The sequence below is a fragment of the Aotus nancymaae genome, unplaced genomic scaffold (genome assembly GCF_030222135.1).
Source record: "Aotus nancymaae isolate 86718 unplaced genomic scaffold, 86718_ANA_hifiasm-v0.15.2.pri h1tg000040l, whole genome shotgun sequence".
Taxonomy (NCBI): Eukaryota; Metazoa; Chordata; class Mammalia; order Primates; family Aotidae; genus Aotus; species Aotus nancymaae.
In genome coordinates, this window is record NW_026988454.1 from 38,378,378 (window position 1) to 38,401,081 (window position 22,704).

Here is a 22,704-nt window from a genome sequence, read left to right on the forward strand (position 1 = left end):
ATATGATGAAATAATTTCATACTCAATTTTATTTAATAACCTGAGGCAAGACATTAGGGTAGGAATTCTAGGCACTATGAAGATAAATAGTCAAGACCTCTGTCTTTAAAAGCCAATATCTAGTTGGATAAAAACGTATACTCACAATCAGCTATCATGCAAGGTGGAATATGGTAAGTGCATCTGAGAAATAAATTAAATCATGGAAACAGAGGAGGAAGTACTAATTTCTTCTATAAGACTTAAGGAGGCATTATGACAGGAGTGGAGTTTGACCTAAACCTTGAAGCATGGTTTAAAAATTGAACTTGCGGACAGAGATAGAATGAGAGACCCATGTTAGCAAAGACATTGGGAACAAAAATTCAATTTAAAAGTTGGAGATTCATTCATCATTTATTTTTCAAGACAAATGTGCAAGTTGAACATCCCTACTCAAAATTTTGAAATGTTTCAAAATTTGAAACTTTGGAGGCACCCCCTGTAGGATGCTCAAAAGGAATGCTCATTGAAGCATTTCAGATTTTGGATTTTCTGATTAGGAATGATCAGCCAGTATGTATGCTGCAAATATGCCAAAATCCACAAAAATCCAAAATCTGAAATATTTCTGGTCTCAAGCATTTTGGATAAGGGATATACAGCCTGTATTTAATACTTCCTATATGTTAGAACTTCACTTGGTACTTGAGATCCAGGGTCCCTGGCCTCAGAAAGGTTATCCTAAGAGATATTCTTCAGGAATTGTCAAGTCATTAATGGTTGTTCAGCAGGAGATAAATCAACAGAACTATACTTGAGTCACTTATGTTAGCAGTGGCAAGTAAAATGTCTATAAAATGTGAGACATTAGCACAAAGAAATCTTTCTTTACTACATTATAGAGTATATTTTATATAATTTAGAGTAGCACAATTCAAACACAGAAGTATCGTGCTCCAGGACTTCGGTGCACGTCTTCATAGAGACCAAAGTTTTCCACCTTCTATTAGCTTGCTACTATACATGATCTTGGCATCCTAGTTCCAATTCGATGTGTCCCCAGGGACATCATTGCTTTTTCAAAACTTCTTCGTGACTCATCAACCATTGTCATCTATGAGTCAGCCCCTAATTGCATTCCTGGTTTATTCTTGGAAGATCCTCTTGATATGAATATTCTAGGACTTAAAATTTTTTTGATTCCCAGCTTAAAAGTGAGCCATCTGCTTTATGACTGAGCTCTTTGAACAATTTAATTTCCTCTGTTATCAATACCTAATTATTAATAAATGCTCTGCACATTATTTCTTATTGTTGCTTCATTCTTTATATTATTCATTCATCAAGTCATAGCTGAACTACTATATATAATGCCTGTGAGATATCAGAGGGAATATAAAAATGCCCTCAAGAGGATTATAACAAAGGAAGTAGGGATTTTCTTTTTTGCTATAGTTCTCTTAGCACAGTTTCTACCTGTAGAAATAGAGTCACAATATTTTCCGTATGTACTTTCTGATGAGGCTGACTTCAGATAAATATATTGCAAGGTAGAAGAAAATCACTGCTGTAAGAGGGTAAGAAAACCTTTTGTCCTGGATCTGAAACTAAATTCATCACCAGAGTCCACTATGCCCCTGAAGAAAAAAATAAGACAGAAAAACCATAGGGTTGAGCAAAAAAGATGTATCCCAAGATTTTCATGAGATTAAAATAGACTACTGCTGCACTGTCCCCTTCCAGGTGTAAGAATGTTTCCAGATGTAAAAATATCTACTAAAGGGCATTTATTAAAATAAACAATAAATAAATAAATACAAACAGTAAAACCATAACTTTATTCTTCTCTTGCCATTTATAAGATTTGCACAGACCATATCTTTTACCTTATTACCAGCCAATTCAGTCCCTGAAGCACAGATGGGAATATAATTGACCCTAAATATCTAATGATAATGGTAAAAGTTTGTACCTTCCAGATTGAATGTTAGTTTAATCATCATGAGATTTCTATTTTCCTTTATAATTCTATCACTTACTTGTACTGATAAACTTTAAAAAGTTATTAACATATAATTATCTTTTCTGTTGTTTATGTGTAATTCAATGGTTGCAAAAACATAATTTAATAAAAATTCTTAAGTTGTTTTAACTGTTAATCTAAACAAAATGGACTCTAGTCTATTAAATCTCTCAGCATTTCTACTGGGCAGGTCCTATTGATCCAATAAATTCATTTTAACACTTTGTTTGTATGGAGTCCAATTTCTTTTCTTTTGTTTTTTAAAGAAAGAAAGAAAGAGAAAGAATAAAGAAGAGGAGGAAAAAGGAAGAGAAAGAGAGAGAATGGAAGTATTGCTTTCTTGCCCAGGCTAGAATGCATTTTAGTAATAGGTATTGAAAACCTCTTTTATACCAATAATTATACTTGATGTAGACAGGAAGGAATAAGGGAAGAAAATAACAAACGAGCAGCCAACCAATATTTCATTTAAACCTATGAAATGCTATGCGATTACTGAGGAGTGATTTACTTCCATTTATGTAGTCACTTATGGAATAGGTGTGAGGTGGTAATGTATGTTTTATGTATTTGAAGTGGAGAGTTCTATAAATGTTTATTAAGTTTACTTGTTCCGGGTCTGAGTTCAAGTCCTGGATGTCCTTGTTAATTTTCTGTCTCGTTGATCTATGAAATCGTTAGCTCTTCTTGTTACATTGATCCTTTTGGCATTATGTAAGGTCCTTCTTTGCCTCTTTTGCTCTTTGTTGCTTTAAAGTCTACTTTATCAGAGGCGAGAATTGCATCTCCTGCTTTTTATTTATTTGTTTATTTTTACTCTCTGATTGTTTGGTAAATCTTCCTCCTTCTCTTTGTTTTGTGTCTTTGTGTATCCTTGCATGTGAGATGGGTCTGGATGCAGCATAGCAATGGGTTTTGGCTTTTTATCCAATTGGAATATATATAACTTTAATACTGGCATTTGATGCTAGCTGGCTGTTTTGCCCATTAGTTAGTGTAAATTTTTCGTTGTGTTAATGTTCTTTTCTTTTTGATATATTTTTGGAAAGGCTGATATTGGTTGTTCCTTTATATGTATAGTGCTTCTTTCAGAAGCTCTTGTAAAGCAGGCCTGGTGGTGGTGAACTCTCTAAGTACTTGTTTGTTCGCAAAGGATTTAATTTTTCCTTCGCTCATAAAGCTTAGTTTGGCTGGATAGGAAATTCTGGGTTGAAAGTTCTTTTCTTTAAGGATGTTAAATATTGGTCCCCACTCTTTTCTGGCTTGTAGGGTTTCTGCTGAGAGATCTGCTGTAAGTCTGATAGGTTTCCCTTTATGGGTAACCTGACCTTTCTCTCTGGCTGCCCTTAGTATTTTCTCCTTCATTTCAACCCTAATAAATCTGGCGATTATGTGCCTTGGGGTTGGTCTTCTTGAAGAATATCTTTGTGGTGTTCTCTGTATTACCTGGAGTTGAATATTACCCTGCCTTGCCAGGTTGGGAAAGTTTTCCTGAATGATATCCTGAAGAGTATTTTCCAACTTGGATTCATTCTCTTCATCACATTCAGGTACACCTATCAAACGTAAATTAGGTCTTTTCACATAGTCCCATATTTCCTGGAGACTTTGCTCATTCCTTTTCATCCTTTTTTCTCCAATCTTGTCTTCTCGTTTCATTTCACTGAGCTGGTTCTCGACTTCTGATATCCTTTCTTCTACTTGATCAATTCGACTGTTTAAACTTGTGCATACTTCGCAAAGTTCTCGTGTTGTGTTTTTCAGCTCCATCAACTCACTTATATTCCTCTCTAAATTGTCCATTCTCGTTAACATTTCGTCAAACCTTTTTTCAAGGTTCTTAGTTTCTTTGCATTGGGTTAGAACAAGTTCTTTTAATTCACAGAAGTTTCTTATCACCCACGTTTTGAAACCTGCTTCTGTTATTGGAACACACTCGTAATCTATTAAGCCTTGTTCCGTTACTGATGAGGAATTGCGATCCCCTGTAGAGGGAGAGGCATTCTGATTTTGAGTATTCTCTGCCTTTTTACGCTGATTTCTTCCCTTCATTATATATTTATCCATCTGTTGTCTTTGTAATTACCGACTTTCTAACTAGATCTCTGAGCAGACGTCCAACTTGTTGATTCCCAGTGCTGACATCCGAGCAATCCACTGCGCCGGCCAAAACAGCGGTGTTAAGATTGATGGTGCATTTCTGCCCGGAAATCTCCAGACTCTGCACCAAAAACTGGCACGCTAAGGCACCAGCAAAACCGCCGTGCCCGCCACAAGAGTCGCCCGGGCAACAAGCGGGGCTCCTCTGCTGGGAATCTCCTGGTCCGTGAGCCACAAATATTCGTCTGAAAGTGTGGCGTCCTCTCGTTCTCTGCACTTTCACCGGGAACCACGAGCCCGAGCTGCTAGTGATCAGCCATCTTGGATCTCTCTCCTGGAGTCCAATTTCAATTTGCATGTTTAATGATAATTTTCATGCTAAAGCCTATGAAACAGGGTAATTTCTAAAATGCTACAGACTTCCACTCTAGAGATTAATATTCATTCCCTTATAGCACCATATTTTTTAAAACCAAATATTCTACTTTTGCTATTTCTATATAATTATTCTAATCAATTATATTAATAAAATTTGAACTGATAATAGTCATTTTCCATTGTAAATAATACATACAATAAATATTTTTATATTCCCACATATTATGATATTAAAATGTGTCACTTCACTTTAGACTAGTGTTCTCAACCTACATAATCTACTTTTTATTATCCTGTCCCTACAGAGCCTGTATAGTAATTTTTTCATTATTATCCCCACCATGAAACTTTAATACTCCAGATATATTTATGTACAGATGTACCACATCAATGTTTGCCTTTACATAAAATCAGTATGATATTTTTGTTCCCCAAGAACCAATTTTTATTCTTTTAGGAAGAAATGTGTGCTTTAGACATCTATTTCTGTTAAATATAGCTCAAAGTTGTGGCTTATCCTACAAAAAACTTATTATGGATGCCCTTTTTTTCTTTAGTTCTCTCTTCGCTTTAAAAACAAAGTTGAATCAGAAAAATTTTACCAAGTTCTTTTGTTTTTGATTTCTTGAAGTGAGATACTATCATGTTGACATCAATTTTCTTATTTCTATAGTTTCCTCAGTAGTTTTTCTCTGGAGAAATAGAGTCACGGTAGTTTTCTTTTACTCTTTCTCGTGGAAGCTACTGCTTTATAAATTAGGTACAACTTCAGCAGTACATATTTCACCGTGATTGTTAGTCAGCTGGGAGTACTATTGACAAATGTACCAGGAATAGCTCCAGTGACATTTAAGTAATTTTTTTTGTGTGATAATTGCTTCAGGAATTTTGCAGTCATGCTTGTTTTGGTGGTTTGTAGTTAATTACAGGTTTTTTTCTGTTATGACCTTTATATTAATGCATTGTAGTTTTAAAAGAAGTTAACAAAGGAAAGATAATTAGTTAATTAGCAGTATTTGTTGAGGGTTTACTCCTAAAACACACGGTTCCAAGGCTAAATAATAGTTGGTGGGTTAGGGAGAGGGAATAAAATAAATAAAAATTAGTTCTCACTTTTGACAAGCTTAGCTTTTAATATTGTAAAAGAGAACCAGAGCTGGACAGTGGGTAAAATGATGAAAGTAGGCTTTATTCAGAAACTACTGCAATAGGGAAAAAGCAACCATAGTAATAGGGAAAAAGCAACCTGAAAAAAGAACTAGGCTCCATTCGCAATACAACATGAGCAAATGGGGATTCATAACAAGGAACAGGGTGGAGATTTATAGCCACAGAGCAAGGATCAGGGGGCAAACAATCACTAAGAGGAGACATTAGGGGTAGGGAGGATTCTTGCTAAACCAATTTAACGGGATTCTTGTTAAAGACAGGCCAGTTTTGATTTGCATTTCTCTGATGACAAGTGATGATGAGCATTTTTTCATATGTTTGTTGGCCTCATGTATGTCTTCTTTTGTAAAATGTCTGTTCATATCCTTCACCCACTTTGGAATGGGCTTGTTTTTTCTTGTAAATCTGTTTTAGTTCTTTGTAGATTCTGGATATCAGCCCTTTGTCAGATGGGTAGACTGCAAAAATTTTTTCCCATTCTGTTGGCTGCTGATTCACTCTAATGACTGTTTCTTTTGCCGTGCAGAAGCTGTGGAGTTTGATTAGGTCCCATTTGTCTATTTTGGCTTTTGTTGCCAATGCTTTTGGTGTTTTGGTCATGATGTCCTTGCCTATGCCTATGTCCTGAATGGTTTTGCCTAGATTTTCTTCTAGGGTTTTTATGGTGTTAGGTCTTACGTTAAAATCTTTAATCCATCTGGAGTTAATTCTAGTGTAAGGTGTCAGGAAGGGGTCGTTTCTGCTTTCTGCACATGGCTAGCCAGTTTTCCCAACACCATTTATTAAACAGGGAATCCTTTCCCCATTGCTTGTTTTTGTCAGGTTTGTCAAAGATCGGATGGTTGTAGATGTGTTATGTTGCCTCCAAGGCCTCTGTTCTGCTCCATTGGTCTATATCTCTGTTTTGGTACCAGTACCATGCCGTTTTGATTACTGCAGACTTGTAGTATAGTTTGAAGTCCAGTAGTGTGATGTCTCCTGCTTTGTTCTTTTCATTAAAAAATCTGGAGACAACAGATGCTGGAGAGGATGTGGAGAAATAGGAACATTTTTACATTGTTGGTGGGAGTGTAAATTAGTCCAACCATTATGGAAGACAGTGTGGCGATTACTCATGGACCTAGAAATAGAAATTCCATTTGACCCATCAGTCCCATTACTGGGTATATACCCAAAGGATTATAAATCGTTCTTCTATAAGGACACATGCACACGAATGTTCATTGTAGCACTGTTTACAACAGCAAAGACCCAGAACCAACCCAAATGCCCATCGATGATAGACTGGACAGGGAAAATGTGGCACATATACACCATGGAATATTATGCAGCCATCAAAAACGATGAGTTCGTGTCCTTTGTAGGGACATGGATGAACCTGGAAACCATCATTCTCAGCAAACTGACACAAGAACAGAAAATCAAACACTGCATGTTCTCACTCATAGGTGGGTGTTGAACAATGAGAACACATGGACACAGGGAGAGGAGCATCACACACTGGGGTCTGTTGGGGGGAAATAGGGGAGGCACAGTGTGGGGTGGGGAGTTGGGGAGAGATAGCATGGGGAGAAATGTCAGGTATAGGTGATGGGGAGGAAGGCAGCAAATCATACTGCCATTTGTGTACCTATGCAACAATCTTGCATGTTCTTCACATGTACCCCAAAACCTAAAATGCAGTAAAAAAAAAAAAGACAGGCCAGGGGGATCACATGTCAAGGATAAGGGGTTCTTAAGACAAAAAACTGACTTAGCTGGATTCTTGCTATAATGAAGCTAGGCTTGTGGACAAGGCTCAAAGATGAAGCCTCATCTGAAAGAGGACTCAGAGAAGCCTTTCCAAAGTTCGGTCAAAGAGAGAGTCGTCATTGTAAAAAACTGACTGACTAATACTATTTGAACTGTAGCTGCTTCAAGAGAAAAATTCCTGCATGAATCTTTTATGCCAAAAATTGTACATCTGTAATTTAGATTCAGGATTAAATGTATACATTGAAGGGCATTTGTAAAAACTCCCAGGAATCAAGCCTACAGGTTAATAAGGTGGCCATTCCTGTACACAAATGAAAAAGAAGAGGGAAATCCAAAACCAATAAAAATGTTAACACACCATAAAAATCCTTTCAGAGAAAAAGAATGGAAAGTTACCTCTACTTGCAAAAAGCAATATAGACAACAACAAAAAGTAACCCAGTAGTTATTTATGGTTATACTTTATATTTGTACAGGGCTTCAATGTTATAATTATACCTATTGAGAGTTAGGCAGAAAAGATTCAATAACACCATTTCCTAGATTATAAAATAGAATCAGAAAGGTGAAGTGACTGCCAAAGCTTCACAAGATTTTAGTTCTCTTCCTTCCTTCTTTCTTATGTATGAGTCATTGTGTTATCTTCTTAACTGTGCAATGATAAAGAAAATATACAGGGTCTGTAGCATCACCAGAGGTAAGAACGGACATAAAGCAGAGTAATTATGAGATCATAAAAGAAAAAGATATGAAAAGTGATTGTGCCATGAGAATGATATGATTGGGGGATGCAGGGCAGCTTTCCTGAGAAAGTCAAAGTTAAGCCAAGCCATTAAAAATGCCTGGCTAAGTAAAGGAATAAATAGGGCTAGAAATGAGGTTTCACAAGCAATCTCAATAGAACCTATAAAATTCCACATGCTACAAAGAACTAAGTGACTCAAGAAATTTAAGCAAAGCTGGAAAACAGTGACTGAAACACAAGAACATTCTGGAGAGGTAAGCCAAGACCAGGATCATATAATCTCCTGGGCCTGTAAGGACTTAATAGAAAAGGCAAGGAAAACAAAGCAAAATAATATGAAAATGCAGACTTTGATTTCTAGTCTTCTACTTCACTATTTATCTTTGTATTATAAGACTGAGAAAAATAAATGCACATGTTCCTACCTAAATCAAGGTCAATTTATATTATGTGTGAGAGTCTACAAACCAACTGACTTTGCATAAATAATATGACACCAAACTGCAAAAGAGCCATTTTCTAGCACATGGTACTTGAAATAAACAAATACTGCTGAGAGTCAGACAGCACTTACATTCAATGACTTGTCATATATCTGAGATTGACTTGCCTCTTATAACACACAAGAGAAAAAAATTTCAAAATTTTTAACAATGCAAAGATATTAGAAACATTTTAGTATCTTGAGCTAGCATTGTTTTCATATTTTGAAATATAATGATGATAATGTTCATTAATATCATTGTTGAAGAGAAAATCTTATATGTAAAATGTAATAGTGTAGTTGATATTCTATGAGTCAGTTAGCATCTTGTTGATTTAGTTCCCTATTTCAATTTACAGGTAATTTTTTTCAGGTCTATATTTCTGATTTTCTATCCTTTGGTTTCTCATCTCTTGTTTAACCCAATCATTGAAGTTTTAATTTCAATGACTAAATATATATTTTCATTTCTAGAAGTAAATTATATGTGTTTCTTTTCCAACCCTGGTTACTTTTGAATTTTAATATAGCATCTGTTTTATATTTTTTTCTATTCCTTCTTTGTTTATTCTTCAATCTTCTAATCATGCTTTTACAATTATACATTTTAAACATATTTTTATGATTTATGTGGTAAAAATATGATCACAGATTTTTATGAATATAACATTTCTTTCAGACTATCCTTTCTAGTTCTTTGTGTACTAATATTCTTATTTTTGTGGCTACTGGTTTCCTTTTGTACTTATTTTCCTTTTGTGTACTTTACTTGCTTTCTGATGAGATCATTTTCAGTCGAAGTTGTGTTACTTTTCCTATGGGAATACCATTTCCTTGACTTGTTGAAGAATTCCAGCACATAAAGGTAGAATAAAAATGGATCCATTCCCATGTGGCACACAGGTTTGGGGATTTTGTCCTACACAAGGTAGTAACTTTTACCCACTCAGAACCTCTAAAAGAAAAATTTTCTAGCTGCCTCTGTAGGCTTTCAGGAAACATTGTCTATCCCCCATTTCACTGTCTGAAAACATTTCTACAGTCCCTGCTTCAGTGAGTTCAGTTGCCATTTCCCTGTGTGGGTCCAAGTCCTAGTGTCAAGTCCCAGTGAGGGCATTCAAACTCCAAACTTTAGCCCTGATGTTAGAACTCAGACTCGCCTCCCACCCATCCCCCCATGACCCCAGTTGCTCAGTTTAGCTTGAGCTCTTGCTTATGCTTAACTTAGATTTCCCTCTTTAGTCTGACATCTAGGAATTTCCCTTTCTTTCTTGAATGTAAATGTTTATAAATTTATTTGCTATGTTTATGCAGCATATCTGTGTTTTTAAAATAGCAAAAGTGGGAAAAGTGATGTCCATATCAGCTCAGTATGTCATTTTACCCGCAGGAAAAATAATACAGCCTTAACTGAAAATGCTCTCATCACAAAGCAGTAATTTAAAATTTATAATACCAAAAACAATTAAGCCCAAGACTTCCTAATGAAGCCCTTTTTAAAAATGTCTTCACACTTCAGCGAGATATTTCTTTCTGATAAAAAATTATTTAAAAACTCATATGTTATAGTATAAGATAATGAAGATACAAATGTTTAAGATTAATATGCAGATGCATTTTGGAGATGAATACTTATATACACATTATTTCACATATGATTTATATTATTTCTATTTACAGATAAATACTTATTTAAAGTTACTAACTTTGATATAAATATATGGACACTTATGTATATATTCTTCCCCTTCTGCCAAAACTCTGTCATTTGATTTGAATTTATATCTCCAATATTTTAGTCTCTCAATAAAATTTTGCTTCTTAAACAGCATTTTGATCCATGCTGTTATTAACAATCAGTTGACATATCTATGTCAAATCGTATTTTTATGAAACAGTATGAACTATCATACTGTTAGTATGATAGTTTCTTTCTTGAATGTAAATGTTTATAAATTTATTTGCTATGTTTATGCTATGCTTATTTTTTCCTATTCCTTCTTTGTTTATTCGTCAGTCTTCTAATCATGCTTTTATAATTGTACATTTTAAACAGTGTGAACTATCATACTGTTTCTTATTAGTGTATTTCTCTCTACACTAATAAGTTTCTTTTCAGTATGTAAGTTGTATGCATGTTTTGTTGAAATGATGGGTTATTTCTTGTTTTTTAAAAAGAGACTGTAGGCACTTAATTGTAGTACATTACATGCACATTTTGATATAATTCATCATGCCATATTGTGATATTATTGTGATGAGATATAATTTTTTGATATGTCATGTTATATGCATATAATTTGCAATTTTTATAATTATGTAGACTGTTTCATGAAACTTGCTTTCTGCAAGTTCTTAATCCTAAAACAATTTGATTTACAAGAACTTACAGTTTTCTATTTAAGGTGTCACATGGTTGGAAGGCATTTATTCTAATGATGCTATTTACCTAATTTTTCATTCTCTTTTATAATTTCTTAATTGCTGTTTATTGTTGCATTTTAATTGTCTGTGTAGAGCTTCAAGTGTCTTCACAGGAGGCATTTTTCTTATTAGGATTATAATTATTCTTGGTACAATATTGAGTTCAGCTGAGAGCAGGCACTGAGTAGCTCAAGGGGCTTTCCCTTGGAGCCCTGCTAATCACTACAGCTCTCTTGCTCTAGCCTTTCTCGCTATATTTACCAAAGAAAATGAACTTGCTTGTTACTCCCTTTCCTTGAAAACACCAGACATCACCATTGTATGAGTAGTAGGTATATAAAAACACTTCTTTTTCTTCCTTGCTTGATTTTCTGTATTCTAGAAACTCAGGAGGTTTCTTTTCCATTTTAAGCTTAGTTTTGCCTGTCCTTTATTTGAGTGAGTGGTAAAGGTTAGAGATTTCTGTGGAGTTTTGAAAATAGAATAAAGCACACACAAGATATGTTTTGATAAATCCTAGAGAAGATGCACTAAGAGCCTGTCGACACAAGCAATTTTTCATTTCAGATAATTTTGGAATGAAATGTAATAGATCTAGAAAATTTACTATATTCCAGGACATTGCAACTTTTTACTATGGGCTTGTGGACTTTTCTGCTTACTGTGTCCACAGGAGTATTATTGTTTCAGTAGTTCAAAATAGGTACCTAAATTCCCCTGATGTAACATATACCTATTACGTAACTATTATTATATTTAGCTTGTTATTTCCAGACATTCTTGTCCCAATTCATACACATTTCGTTAAAACTAATATTTGCTACTCATTATGGCCTAAAGGTTGTATATGTACACATATGCTCATATGTATCAAATCTAACTATATAATATTTTATAGCTGCCTAGAGAAAAAGATGAATAGACTAATAAAAATATTTTTAATAGGACTCCATCTTTAATTGAAAACAAAGAAAAAACGTAGTAACTTTCATTTTTACATTAGTATAGTATACTAACTTTTTCAAAGAATGGTTCATTCTCTCAGCTAATGTAGTTATACACTGTCTGATCAGAATGTTATAGAACTCATTACTGTAGCTAAAGTAAATCAATCTTTTCCTTTTTAACTTGTGCCTTCCTCTGTGTTTCTCAATGTTTATAAACTGCAGGTGTAATGCATCCCTTGGTGTTAAAATGATGTGTTATTAGCATGTACAACAAATAAAATTGCATTTCTAAAATTACTCTTGGAAGAAAATATTGAGCCTTTAATCCATTCCATTAGGGCTTCTTACCTTTTTGATAATTAAACAAAAATTTGAATATATTGAGTATTTTAAGACTTACCTGGGTTCAAACTTTAGAAGATTATTTTAAAATTCAGAATAAAATCCTTGACAGAATTCATTTCTGAATTAGATGCAAAGGTATAACAGATTTGAATGCAGTTTAGTTTTAAAGGGTTGCTATTTCTGGTGCTGTACATTTTTAAATTAACACTGGTTGGGCAATGGGTTGAAAGTGTTTCTGTTATAAAATAACATAGGCTTTAAACGTGGTTTATTCTCTGTGTATTTGTAGGCTTGTAGATAAGTGCCTTATAAACATCTTGCTACAGTGAACCTAGTAGGCATTTAAAGACATTTATAGGGTCACCACATATAGAATAGAGAGTGGATACTTCCTGAAGTCACTATAATTGCTTAATGCCAAGGAAATTAACAGAGAAGCCAAGAAAAATAGTCTTCTATCTTGACAGTGGGACATTACTGGAATAAACAATGTACCTTGCAGTTACAGGGGCCAAAACAAGGGTCTTCATTTTTGCTTCCTAAGCCACTGCAGTTACAGGCTTTGCAGTCTGGGTAGCCAGTGTAGCCCCTGGCACAGCGATCACAGCTCACACCTCCAAAACCAGTTTTGCAATGACAGGATCCAGGTGCCAGACCTAAAGAAAGATGAGCCACATATCAACATTTTGAAAACAAATGCATAATTTAGTTCTTAAAATTTTAATGATAGTAACCTTTAAAAGGTTATTTTGACACAAAAATAGATTTTTGATGTACATCAATAAAGAAAAATTAACACCAAAGGGTATATGGTTTAATTGAAAGCTTTCTATGATTTGGTGAATGTAGCATCTTCTAATTGTCAGTACAAATATTTAAAATGTAAACAAGAAAGATGAAGTCCCAAAGCATCTACCAAACTATGGCTATAGAAAACAATGATTAAGGAGTAATTTCCACAACTGCTAATGCTGATGACACTACAGACAGAAGAATAAGCAGTAACTAATGCAAAACTAGTGGCTCATGAAACAAGCCTGCCCCACCAGACTATCACAGGTGCAAACTAGCTTTCAGAATAAAGATATACTACTTAAAACAACAATTTAACAATGGTAATCTAAGAACATTGCCACTAACAGTATTGCTAAAGAAAAGAAAGGTGTTCATGGGAATTGATATTTAGGGGATAAGAAGCAATAGATGACGGAAATGAAAACAGTTTAAATTCACTTTTTTTTAACATTGGGAAATACAAAAGACAATGTTTATTCATGTCTTTTATTAGAAAAATAGAAAGAATGCAGGATAAATGAATACAACTAACAGATCTTCAAAATCGGAGAAAGATGAAAGCATATCAATAATATATAGTCCATCAGAACAAAGAAAGAAGAGAAAAAAAGGCAAGGAAACATTATGGAGAGAAAGCAGAAAGCAGAATGACAGAAATAGTGTCACACATGCATACTAAATATATATGAATGAGTTAAGCAGTCTTACTGTTTCTTTTAAAACGTAAATGTAATGTGCACAACAGATATATGAAATGAACAGGAATATTACAAATAAAAGAAAATGAATATGTGTCAGGAAAGCATATGGAAAAGAAAACAAGTTGTAAAATATTAATTAGGGTCAAAGTAGAACTCAGATAAACTAGATTCAATAAGACAAACTCTCATTTTATATTGATAAAAATACAATAAAAACATGATTTCAATTATTATGTTTGTGCTTCAAATAAGCACTAATTATCAGTACAAAAATATGTAGACAACAAAAGATATTGGAAATAAAAAGTTTAAAAGTCAATGGCTGAAAAGTGTACTAACTTACACATCTTAAATTTTTACAGATGAAGTAAGAAAAAACAGAAGATTTGAATAATCTAATGACCTCGAATTACATGTGATGTGGTATATAACTATAAATATTTACTATAGTTTATGATTGACTAGTCTATAAAAATTGTTCAATTATTAAAGCAGAAATTATCTAAGGCTTCTTTTCTTAATATAAATTACTACTTTTAGATGTATATCAAATGCCACAAAAATTAGTATTAAATTAATTCTGAATATCAAACATAATGAGAGAATTTTATGAAAAATTCAACCATTCTAAAAATTAATGCCTAAATATTTCTCTTTAGTAACTCTCGGGTTAAAGAGAAAATCAAGACTTTGATTAAAAATTGAATAGCTATCTAGGTAGAATATAATAGCAGTAAAAAAGGAACTTAACGTTTATCAGGTATGGAAAAACTGCAGCCAAAAGTAAATTTATAGGCTTAAATGTTCCATTATTTTTAAAAATACAAATATATTAAAATTTAATTCACATAAGTATGAAAGAGAAAATATAAACACCACAGGAAATAAAGAGATTTGAAAAATGAAAAGTAAGGAAAACGAAACCTTAAAGCTAATCAAGGCTATCAAAAGAGGACAAATTATCAAAGAACTAAACAAAAATGTTTTAATGCTAGTTCATTTTTTTTTTATTATACTTAAGTTCTGGGATATGTTTGCAGAACACAGAATATGTAGGTTTGTTACATAGGTATACACGTGCCATGGTGGTTTGCTGCACCCATCAACCCATCATCTACATTTGGTATTTCTCCTAATGCGATCCCTCCCCTAGTCCCCATACCCTGACAGGCCCTGGTGTGTGATGTTCCCCTCCCTGTGTCCACGTGTTCTCATTGTTCAACTCCCACTTATGAGAGAGAAATGAAGTGTTTGGTTTTCTGTAATGTTAGTTAATTTTTACAGACTGTTTTCAAAACTTGAAACTCTTATAGTCATATAAAAAATGGAGAGCTGGCCAGGTGTGGTGGCTTACGCCTGTAATCCCAGCACTTTGGGAGGCTGAGGCGGGCAGATCACAAGGGCAAGAGATCAAGGCCATCCTGGCTAACACAGTGAAACCCCATCTCTACTAAAAATACAAAAAATATTAGCTGGATGTGGTCACACGCGCCTGTAATCCCAGCCTCTCAGGAGGCTAAGGCAGGACAGTTGCTTGAACTAGGGAGTCAGAGGTTGCAGTGAGCTGAGATTGCGCCACTGTACTCCAGCCTGGGCACAGAGCGAGACTCAGTGTCAAAAAAAAAAAAAAAAGAGAGAGAGAGAGAGAGAGAGAGAGCGTGAGCTTTGTAATTCAATTTATGAAGCTAGTTTTAACTTGATATCCAAGAAAAAGATGACCCAAAATAAACAAAACTGGTAAGACTCAAAAAGCACTTACTTTTTGCTAGTCATTGTACCTAGCATTACACAAAATGCATGGGTTAATTCAGTTAGTACTCAAAACATCCATATGAGATACACTTATTTCTCCCAATTCACAGATGAAGTAACTGGGACACAGAGTGATTTGCCAAAGGAGCACAACTGGTGAGTGTCTGAGTCACAGACAATTTAATTTACCAATCCAGATAAGCAAATTACAAATAAAATAAGCACCAAACTGAATCCTAAAGTACATTAAAAAGACCCTCTATGATGTCCAAGTAGAACATGTTCTGGTAATATAAATATTGTTTAATATTAATAAGTTCATTTCCAATAGACCAAATGGAAAAGTAATCTGATAATTTTAATAAAGTTTGCAGAGGCATTAAATAGTTGAACATTTACTTATGATGTTAAAATTTCTAGAAATTGAGGCTAAATGTAGAAGTACTTCATTTATTAAACAATGCCTATCTTAACTTTTATTCCTGGAAGTATTGTAGACTAGATGTCCAAAGAACTCCTCTGCTCAGAACACTGGAAGATGTAGAATAAAATTAAATATAGAAAAATAGATGAGTAGGTGGGTAGGTAGATAGATGATAGATAGATAGATAGATAGATAGATAGATAGATAGATAGATGAATAGATAGATGACAGATAATAGAATGGTTGTGCTGGTATGAAATAAAGAAACCCCATGGAGATAGAAACTACCAAATTGACTTCTAGAAAGGTTAAGTCACTCTTTAAAACACTGTCTTTCCTGGTATTGACTGGCAAATTTTGATGACCAGACTACAGCCCATGGAGCATGGTTTTAGGGAAGAACAACAAAAACAAATCTAGGTACTCTATAAGCTAGGTCATTACCACATAGCCTCTTGTAAATTCAAGCCTTCTGAAAGAATAAACTAAGAAATACATATGCACGCATACATCCACAAAACACACATACACACATGTATGAAACACGTAAGAAAATGAGGTCCATATGAGTAAGAGTTAGAAGAAAAATAAAAATGCAGAATCAGACTCAGATAACTGAGTGCTTCTAACAGATGCAGAAAATAAAATAAATATATTTAATATGCCTAAAGAGCTGAAAGTAATATTAAATGTAGATGAGTAAAAAAGAGTATAGGAAAACAAAATGTAGTCTGAAACTTTCCTTATAAAATATAACAAAATAAATTCCAGATGGATTAAAAAACTAAGTGTTATACAATGAAATCATACAAATAAAGAAAACAAATATATTCTTCTAATCTTGGGATAGATGAGAGTTCTAGGATTATAAAGGCATGTAAGAAATATAATAAAAATATCAAAATATATAATAATCATGGGATAGTGTCATTATTATAAGCAAATAATTTTACTTCGATTTTGATAGCTGATTACATAAAACTTTTGAAGTTTTGTGCATTAGAAGTTATCAACAGTAGTGAGAAACAAAGCAAATCTGGAAATTGATTATTAAAAATGACATACTATACTATTATTGTTTTCAATTTTTAAAGCATTCTTACAAATCTATGGGGGAGAAAACTGCCTCCTACCAAAATAAAATGAAGAAATCTAACAGAAAAATCAGAAAAGAAATTCATCGTATTTCCCTGGTAATCAAATTAATGCCAGCAATACACTAAAATATCCTTTTCTACTATCTGGTTATGTAATCTAATGAAGAAGTGCAAACCATCAAACCACATCTTACACTCTTTCCTAATGAAGTTATCAGAGTAAGCATGAAGATAAAAATGACCTACAGATATGTCTCTAATTTTGCAAATTGGGTCCATATCAAATAATATGTATATAATTACAGTATTACAATTTTGATTATTAGATTTCTATTTTTAAATTATAAGCATTAACTATTGGTCCAGAGCTGAATATAACTGTGAAAATCTTTGAAAAGATAAATATGTAATTGACAGACACTGACAAGTGCTGAAGAATGTAGGAATAGTCTTTATCACATCTTATACAGTAGGACTTCAAGAGAAAGTCTAAAAGTAGTCAGTGATGAAATAGACATGTAAGCTCTCTTGAACATGATAAAGATACCATAGAAGAAGCACATAATAAAAATGTATGAATGTTGGAATGAAAGAGGGAAGTGTTGTGAATGATACATTTCTTCACCTTTCAAGATGGAGAGTCAATAGGCAACATGTAATGGCAATGACAATGCTGATAAGAATATTATTTAGATATTAAGTGTAACTCACTAAAAAACTGAATAGGAGAAAAGGCATAATATTCTTAAATTTATAAGACTGGGATACATAGGTTGAAGAGGAAACTTGTTATTTTATATCTTTACTGTTAAGAATTTATTTTACTGTGTATTGTTTTCATGATAATTGAAAAATATTTATCTGGAATACTTTTTATTAAAACATGGGTTACAATAAACAAAAATTTGAAACAACCTTAATGTCCATACAAAGTTGAGAGAGTAAATAATTATGGCACAACCATATAATAATGTGTTATTTAGGAGCTGAAACCAGATTTCAGAGAAAGTTTTCATAGATTTTTGGGGAAAACTGTCACATGAAGTTAAAAGAAGAAATATTAGAAATTTCTCTATGCATTATGACAGAAACATATGAAAATGTTAATAGTGGTATCTCTACTGAATTACCACTGAATTGTATATTTATTTTTCTACTTTTCTATTTTTATAACTTTTTCTGTGATCATATAGTCATCATTCAAAAAGGGGTAGGGAAGAGTTAAATGACATTAATGAAAACAACACTGTGGTTTACTTGTTACCACAAAACGAAAAGAAGGCTTAAAATGAAAAGTGAGCTCAGTAATTCATCATTTGACTATCAAAACATATCAGTTTTATAATATTTCAAAATTTACACTTCAAGTAATGCTCAGATTTATAATCCTACAGTATAAAGAAAGCAGGTAAGCAGAATTGTGCCAAATAAACACTGTCGGTCTTACACTAAAGTCATTATGGAAAAAGAACTAGATAGCCTTGATTTATTTTAGTCTTTCTAGAGAAGTGTCCTAGTGCATTCTATGAATTTCCTACTTAAACTTGGTGAGCAACTGCCCTGGAGGTAGCTCCCAAATGCTTTATATCAAGGAGTTATGTTGGTATTTGATTCCTTAATGTTTGGAGTTCATGAATTTCATTCCTCAAAGGAAGTGTTTAGCTTAAATTAGTGTCAGACTCTTTCTCTTCATTAACTCATGACTGCTACCTTCTTAGTCCTTAATGAACACATCTTGCTTTCTATATTATTGCCTACATCTCAATATATGAGCTCTTCTATTTGCTTTTCCCACTACAGCACACATTCCTCAGTAAACACTGGGATTTCATGCTAGAACTCATAGCAGCTGCAAACAATCTAATAAATAACACAACATAAAAAAATTACATATACCACAGATCTGTGATTGACTCTGTGTGCATCTCAAAATAAATAAACTCTTCTTGCTATGAAAACATTAAACATGAAAGTAGTTATTGAGATTAATTTAAAAACTGCTTCCTGGAGGGAATGCTAATACACTGATAGATTGAAGAATAAATTTATTACATGAATGACATTTAATGCAAAATATTCCTCTGAAAATAATAATATTTGGCTTTTAGTCGTCCTTCATCAGAGCAGTGACATTCTGCTGCAGCTCTCACCTCGTCGAGCATGTTTCTCATCCTTGACACAGACTTCATTTACAGAACCAATTGGATCACAATGACATGGCTGGCATGGCCTTGGATAATTTGGAGATACCTAACAAAAATATTAAAATGAATTTAATCAAGTGTAATAAGAACAGCCATATTTTTCATTTCAGCAAACTTTTATAGGCAAAGTAGTTTTAATATCAGTGTAGTAAATTACTGAGAAAATTATACGAATTACCTTTAATACATATTTATAATTTAAAAAATGTATTTCTTCTACATACTTACACAAAAGTAGAGGATGGAACAATAAACTCCTATGTATTGTTACTTAGATTCAACAATTATTGATATTTTCATGTTTTATCCCTTTTTATCTTATATATAGTATATGAAGACAGTTACTTTAATTAAACAAACCTACACTGTGTTCATATACTGTATATACAAGATTTGTTTTCCAGACGGAATAGGGAAAACCAAAAAACTAAATTATTTGCCCAAGAAATACCCCTCTATTAAATATAGCTTTCATGTGTATATATATATATCTAAGCTTAATTTACAAATGAAAACTTGTTTGCTACTATAAATCAGATCTATTAACTGATCCCTTTATTGTATATTCATTCAGGAGATTCTAGGAAATTCAGTAGAAAGCAACAGCTGGTAAACAACAAGCTGAGAAGAGTTTTCAGGTGCTACAAACCATAAAGAGAAATTGGACTTTAAGTTAACCACATTAGAAATGTTTGACAAATACCGGAAGTTTTCCATTAATGTGTCCTAAAAAAGCATGAAAGTAAACTTTCATAACTCATAGTGATCACTCATGAGTTTATTACTAATTAGAACCAATTCAAAATCTTCAGAGGAACATAACAGAAACCAGTGTCTCTGCATTGTATTCTCCAAAATGTCCTGTATAGGTGATAAATTACAGTAGTTCCCACGTCATGTGTGGTTTTGCTTTCTGAGGTTTCCGGTATCATGGTTAACTACAATTCAACAATATTAAATGGAAAACTCCAGAAATAAATAATTAATAAGTTTTAATTTGCATGCCATTTTGAGTAGTGTGGTGAAATCTCAAGCCATCTTGTTCTGTCCCACCAGGGATATGAATCGTCCCTTTGTCCAGCATATCTATGCTGTCTAGACACTACCCTTCTCTTCGTCACTTGGTCCCATCACAGGTATCAGACTGGAAAAATATGGTATAGGTTTGGTACTATCTGTGATTTCAGGCATCAACTGGGATTCCTGGAACATATCCTCTGCAAATAAAGGAGGACTACTATATTTGATATGCAGGAAAGAAACAGGAAAATGTTGTCCTTATTTAAAAAAGAAGTTGACAAAAACAGATTCTGAGGTGACCCAGGTATTGAACTTAGCATACAAGGAAATCAATGTAAGTACTGTAAATATATCCAAGAATATAAAGGAAACAATGTTTATAATGAGTGAATGCATGGACTATTTTAGCAGAGAAATGGACACTGTAAGGAACGTAAAAACTCCAGAAAGCTGAAAAGTAAAATACCTCAATTTAATAATTCACTGGCTATGCCTAACATCAGATAGAGATGACAGTAGGAAGAGTAGTCAAACTGCTTTTGTAATCATCTGGCCATAGGCCAGAATTTGGTCTACAGGTCCAAGTTTTCTCATACATGATATCATTGTTAAAAGTAAATATAATGAGAATTTATGTATTTATTTATGTTTATTTATTTTTGAGATAGGACCTAACTCTGTCACCCAGGCTGAAGTGCACTGATGTGATCTTGGCTCACTGCAACCTCTACTTCCTGGGTTCAAGCTATTCTCCTGCCTCAGCCTTCTGAGTAGCTGAGATTACAGGTGCCCAGCCACCATAACCCAGCTAAGTCTTGTATTTTTAGTAAAGATGGGGTTTCACCATGTTGGCCAGGTTAGTCTTGCATTCCTGCCCTCAAGTGATTCACCCGCCTAGGCCTTCCAAAGTGCTGAGATTACACTGTGAGCCACCGTGCCCGGCATAATGCGAATATTTTAAAATCAGCTAGCGAATTAAAGATACATTATATAGAATAAAGTAAATCACAAATAAAGAGGAAATTATCCAATCTAAAGAACAGAGAAAGAAAAAAAATTTAATTAGCATTGCCTCAGATACAATCAACACCCTAGCACACATGCAGAGAGAAGAAAAAATATTGGTCAAAAAACAAGTTTTAAAAAAATAGTCTAAAATTTCCTATATGTGGAATAAAATCTCAACTTAAGTTCCAAGAAACTTTGTGAATCAAGCAAGGTAAGCTTGAAAGCCAAACATAGACACATCATAGATTAACTCTGAGGTTAGAAAATTTTTCTGTAAAGGGCCAGATAGTAAAATAAGCCACATAAAGACTGTTCATTCCTCAACCTCTTCTTCCCCTTCCTAGCCCTCTTCATCCTCCTCTTCTACTTCTTTTCTTAACAAACCTTTACAAATATAAAACCATCCTTTGCTTACAGGTCATACAAATATAGGCCATAAGTCAGATTTGGTCTACAGGCCAAAGTTTTATGGTACATGATATACCTATAAAAAGGCAGATTAAAAAAATATTTTGAAATCATCTAGTGAATTAAAGAAATATAGAACAAAAATACAAAACAAAGATATAGAACACAGAGACAAATAATGGCTATGTTGTCATAAGAATAAATGAAATCCAGAAAATAATGGTGCCACATCTTTAAAGTGCTAAACAAAGAAGAAAACATACACTTTCGTAACTATGATGAAAATGTCTGCCAATAATAAAAGTAGATTAAATACATTTTCAGATAAAGGGAAGTTAAGAAAATTTGTGACCACAAGTTCTGTTCTAAAAAAAAAAAAACTCTAAAGGAAATTTTCAAGCAAGAGGGCAATATATATAAGAAAGAACCACATAGTATGGGAAATAGGAAAGGCATCGTTAATGTAAATTTCGTTTTCTTCTTTTCATTTCTTTAAGCCTCTTTTTGTAGTTTGATGACTTCAAATAAAAATTACAATGTTGTATCCATGGCTTACAAATTATATGCAATATATGAAAACAATAGTCCAAAAGATAGGATTATATCACTATATCATGAGCTTAAAATAGTACCATCTCACATCAGTCAGGACGGCTATTATTGAAAGTCAAAAATAACATACTGGTGAGGTTGCGGAGGAAAAAGAACATTTATACACCACTGGTGGGAATGTAAATTAGTTCAGCCACTGTGGAAAACAGTTGGGAGCTTTCTCAAAGAACTTAAAACAGAACTAGCCTTAGTATAGTTTGAAGTCCGGCAGTGTGATGCCTCTGGCTTTGTTCTTTTTGCTTAGGATTGTCTTGGCTATGCAGGCTCTCTTGTGATTCCATATGAAGTTTAAAGCGGTTTTTTCCAGTTCTGTGAAGAAGGTCATTGCTA

The 22,704-nt window shown here is 33.5% G+C and overlaps 1 protein-coding gene across 1 annotated transcript in view; it reads right to left on the bottom strand.

The window, feature by feature from the left end:
* Window positions 1-22,704, bottom strand: part of LAMA2 (laminin subunit alpha 2) — an 886,276-nt gene that overhangs the window by 339,599 nt on the left and 523,973 nt on the right. Inside the window, exons 9-10 of the mRNA XM_064360706.1 lie at window positions 19,273-19,372; window positions 12,849-13,009 (exon numbers count right to left, since the gene is read on the bottom strand). Coding sequence (XP_064216776.1) covers window positions 12,849-13,009; window positions 19,273-19,372 — 261 coding nt within the window. The remainder of the gene's footprint in view (window positions 1-12,848; window positions 13,010-19,272; window positions 19,373-22,704) is intronic.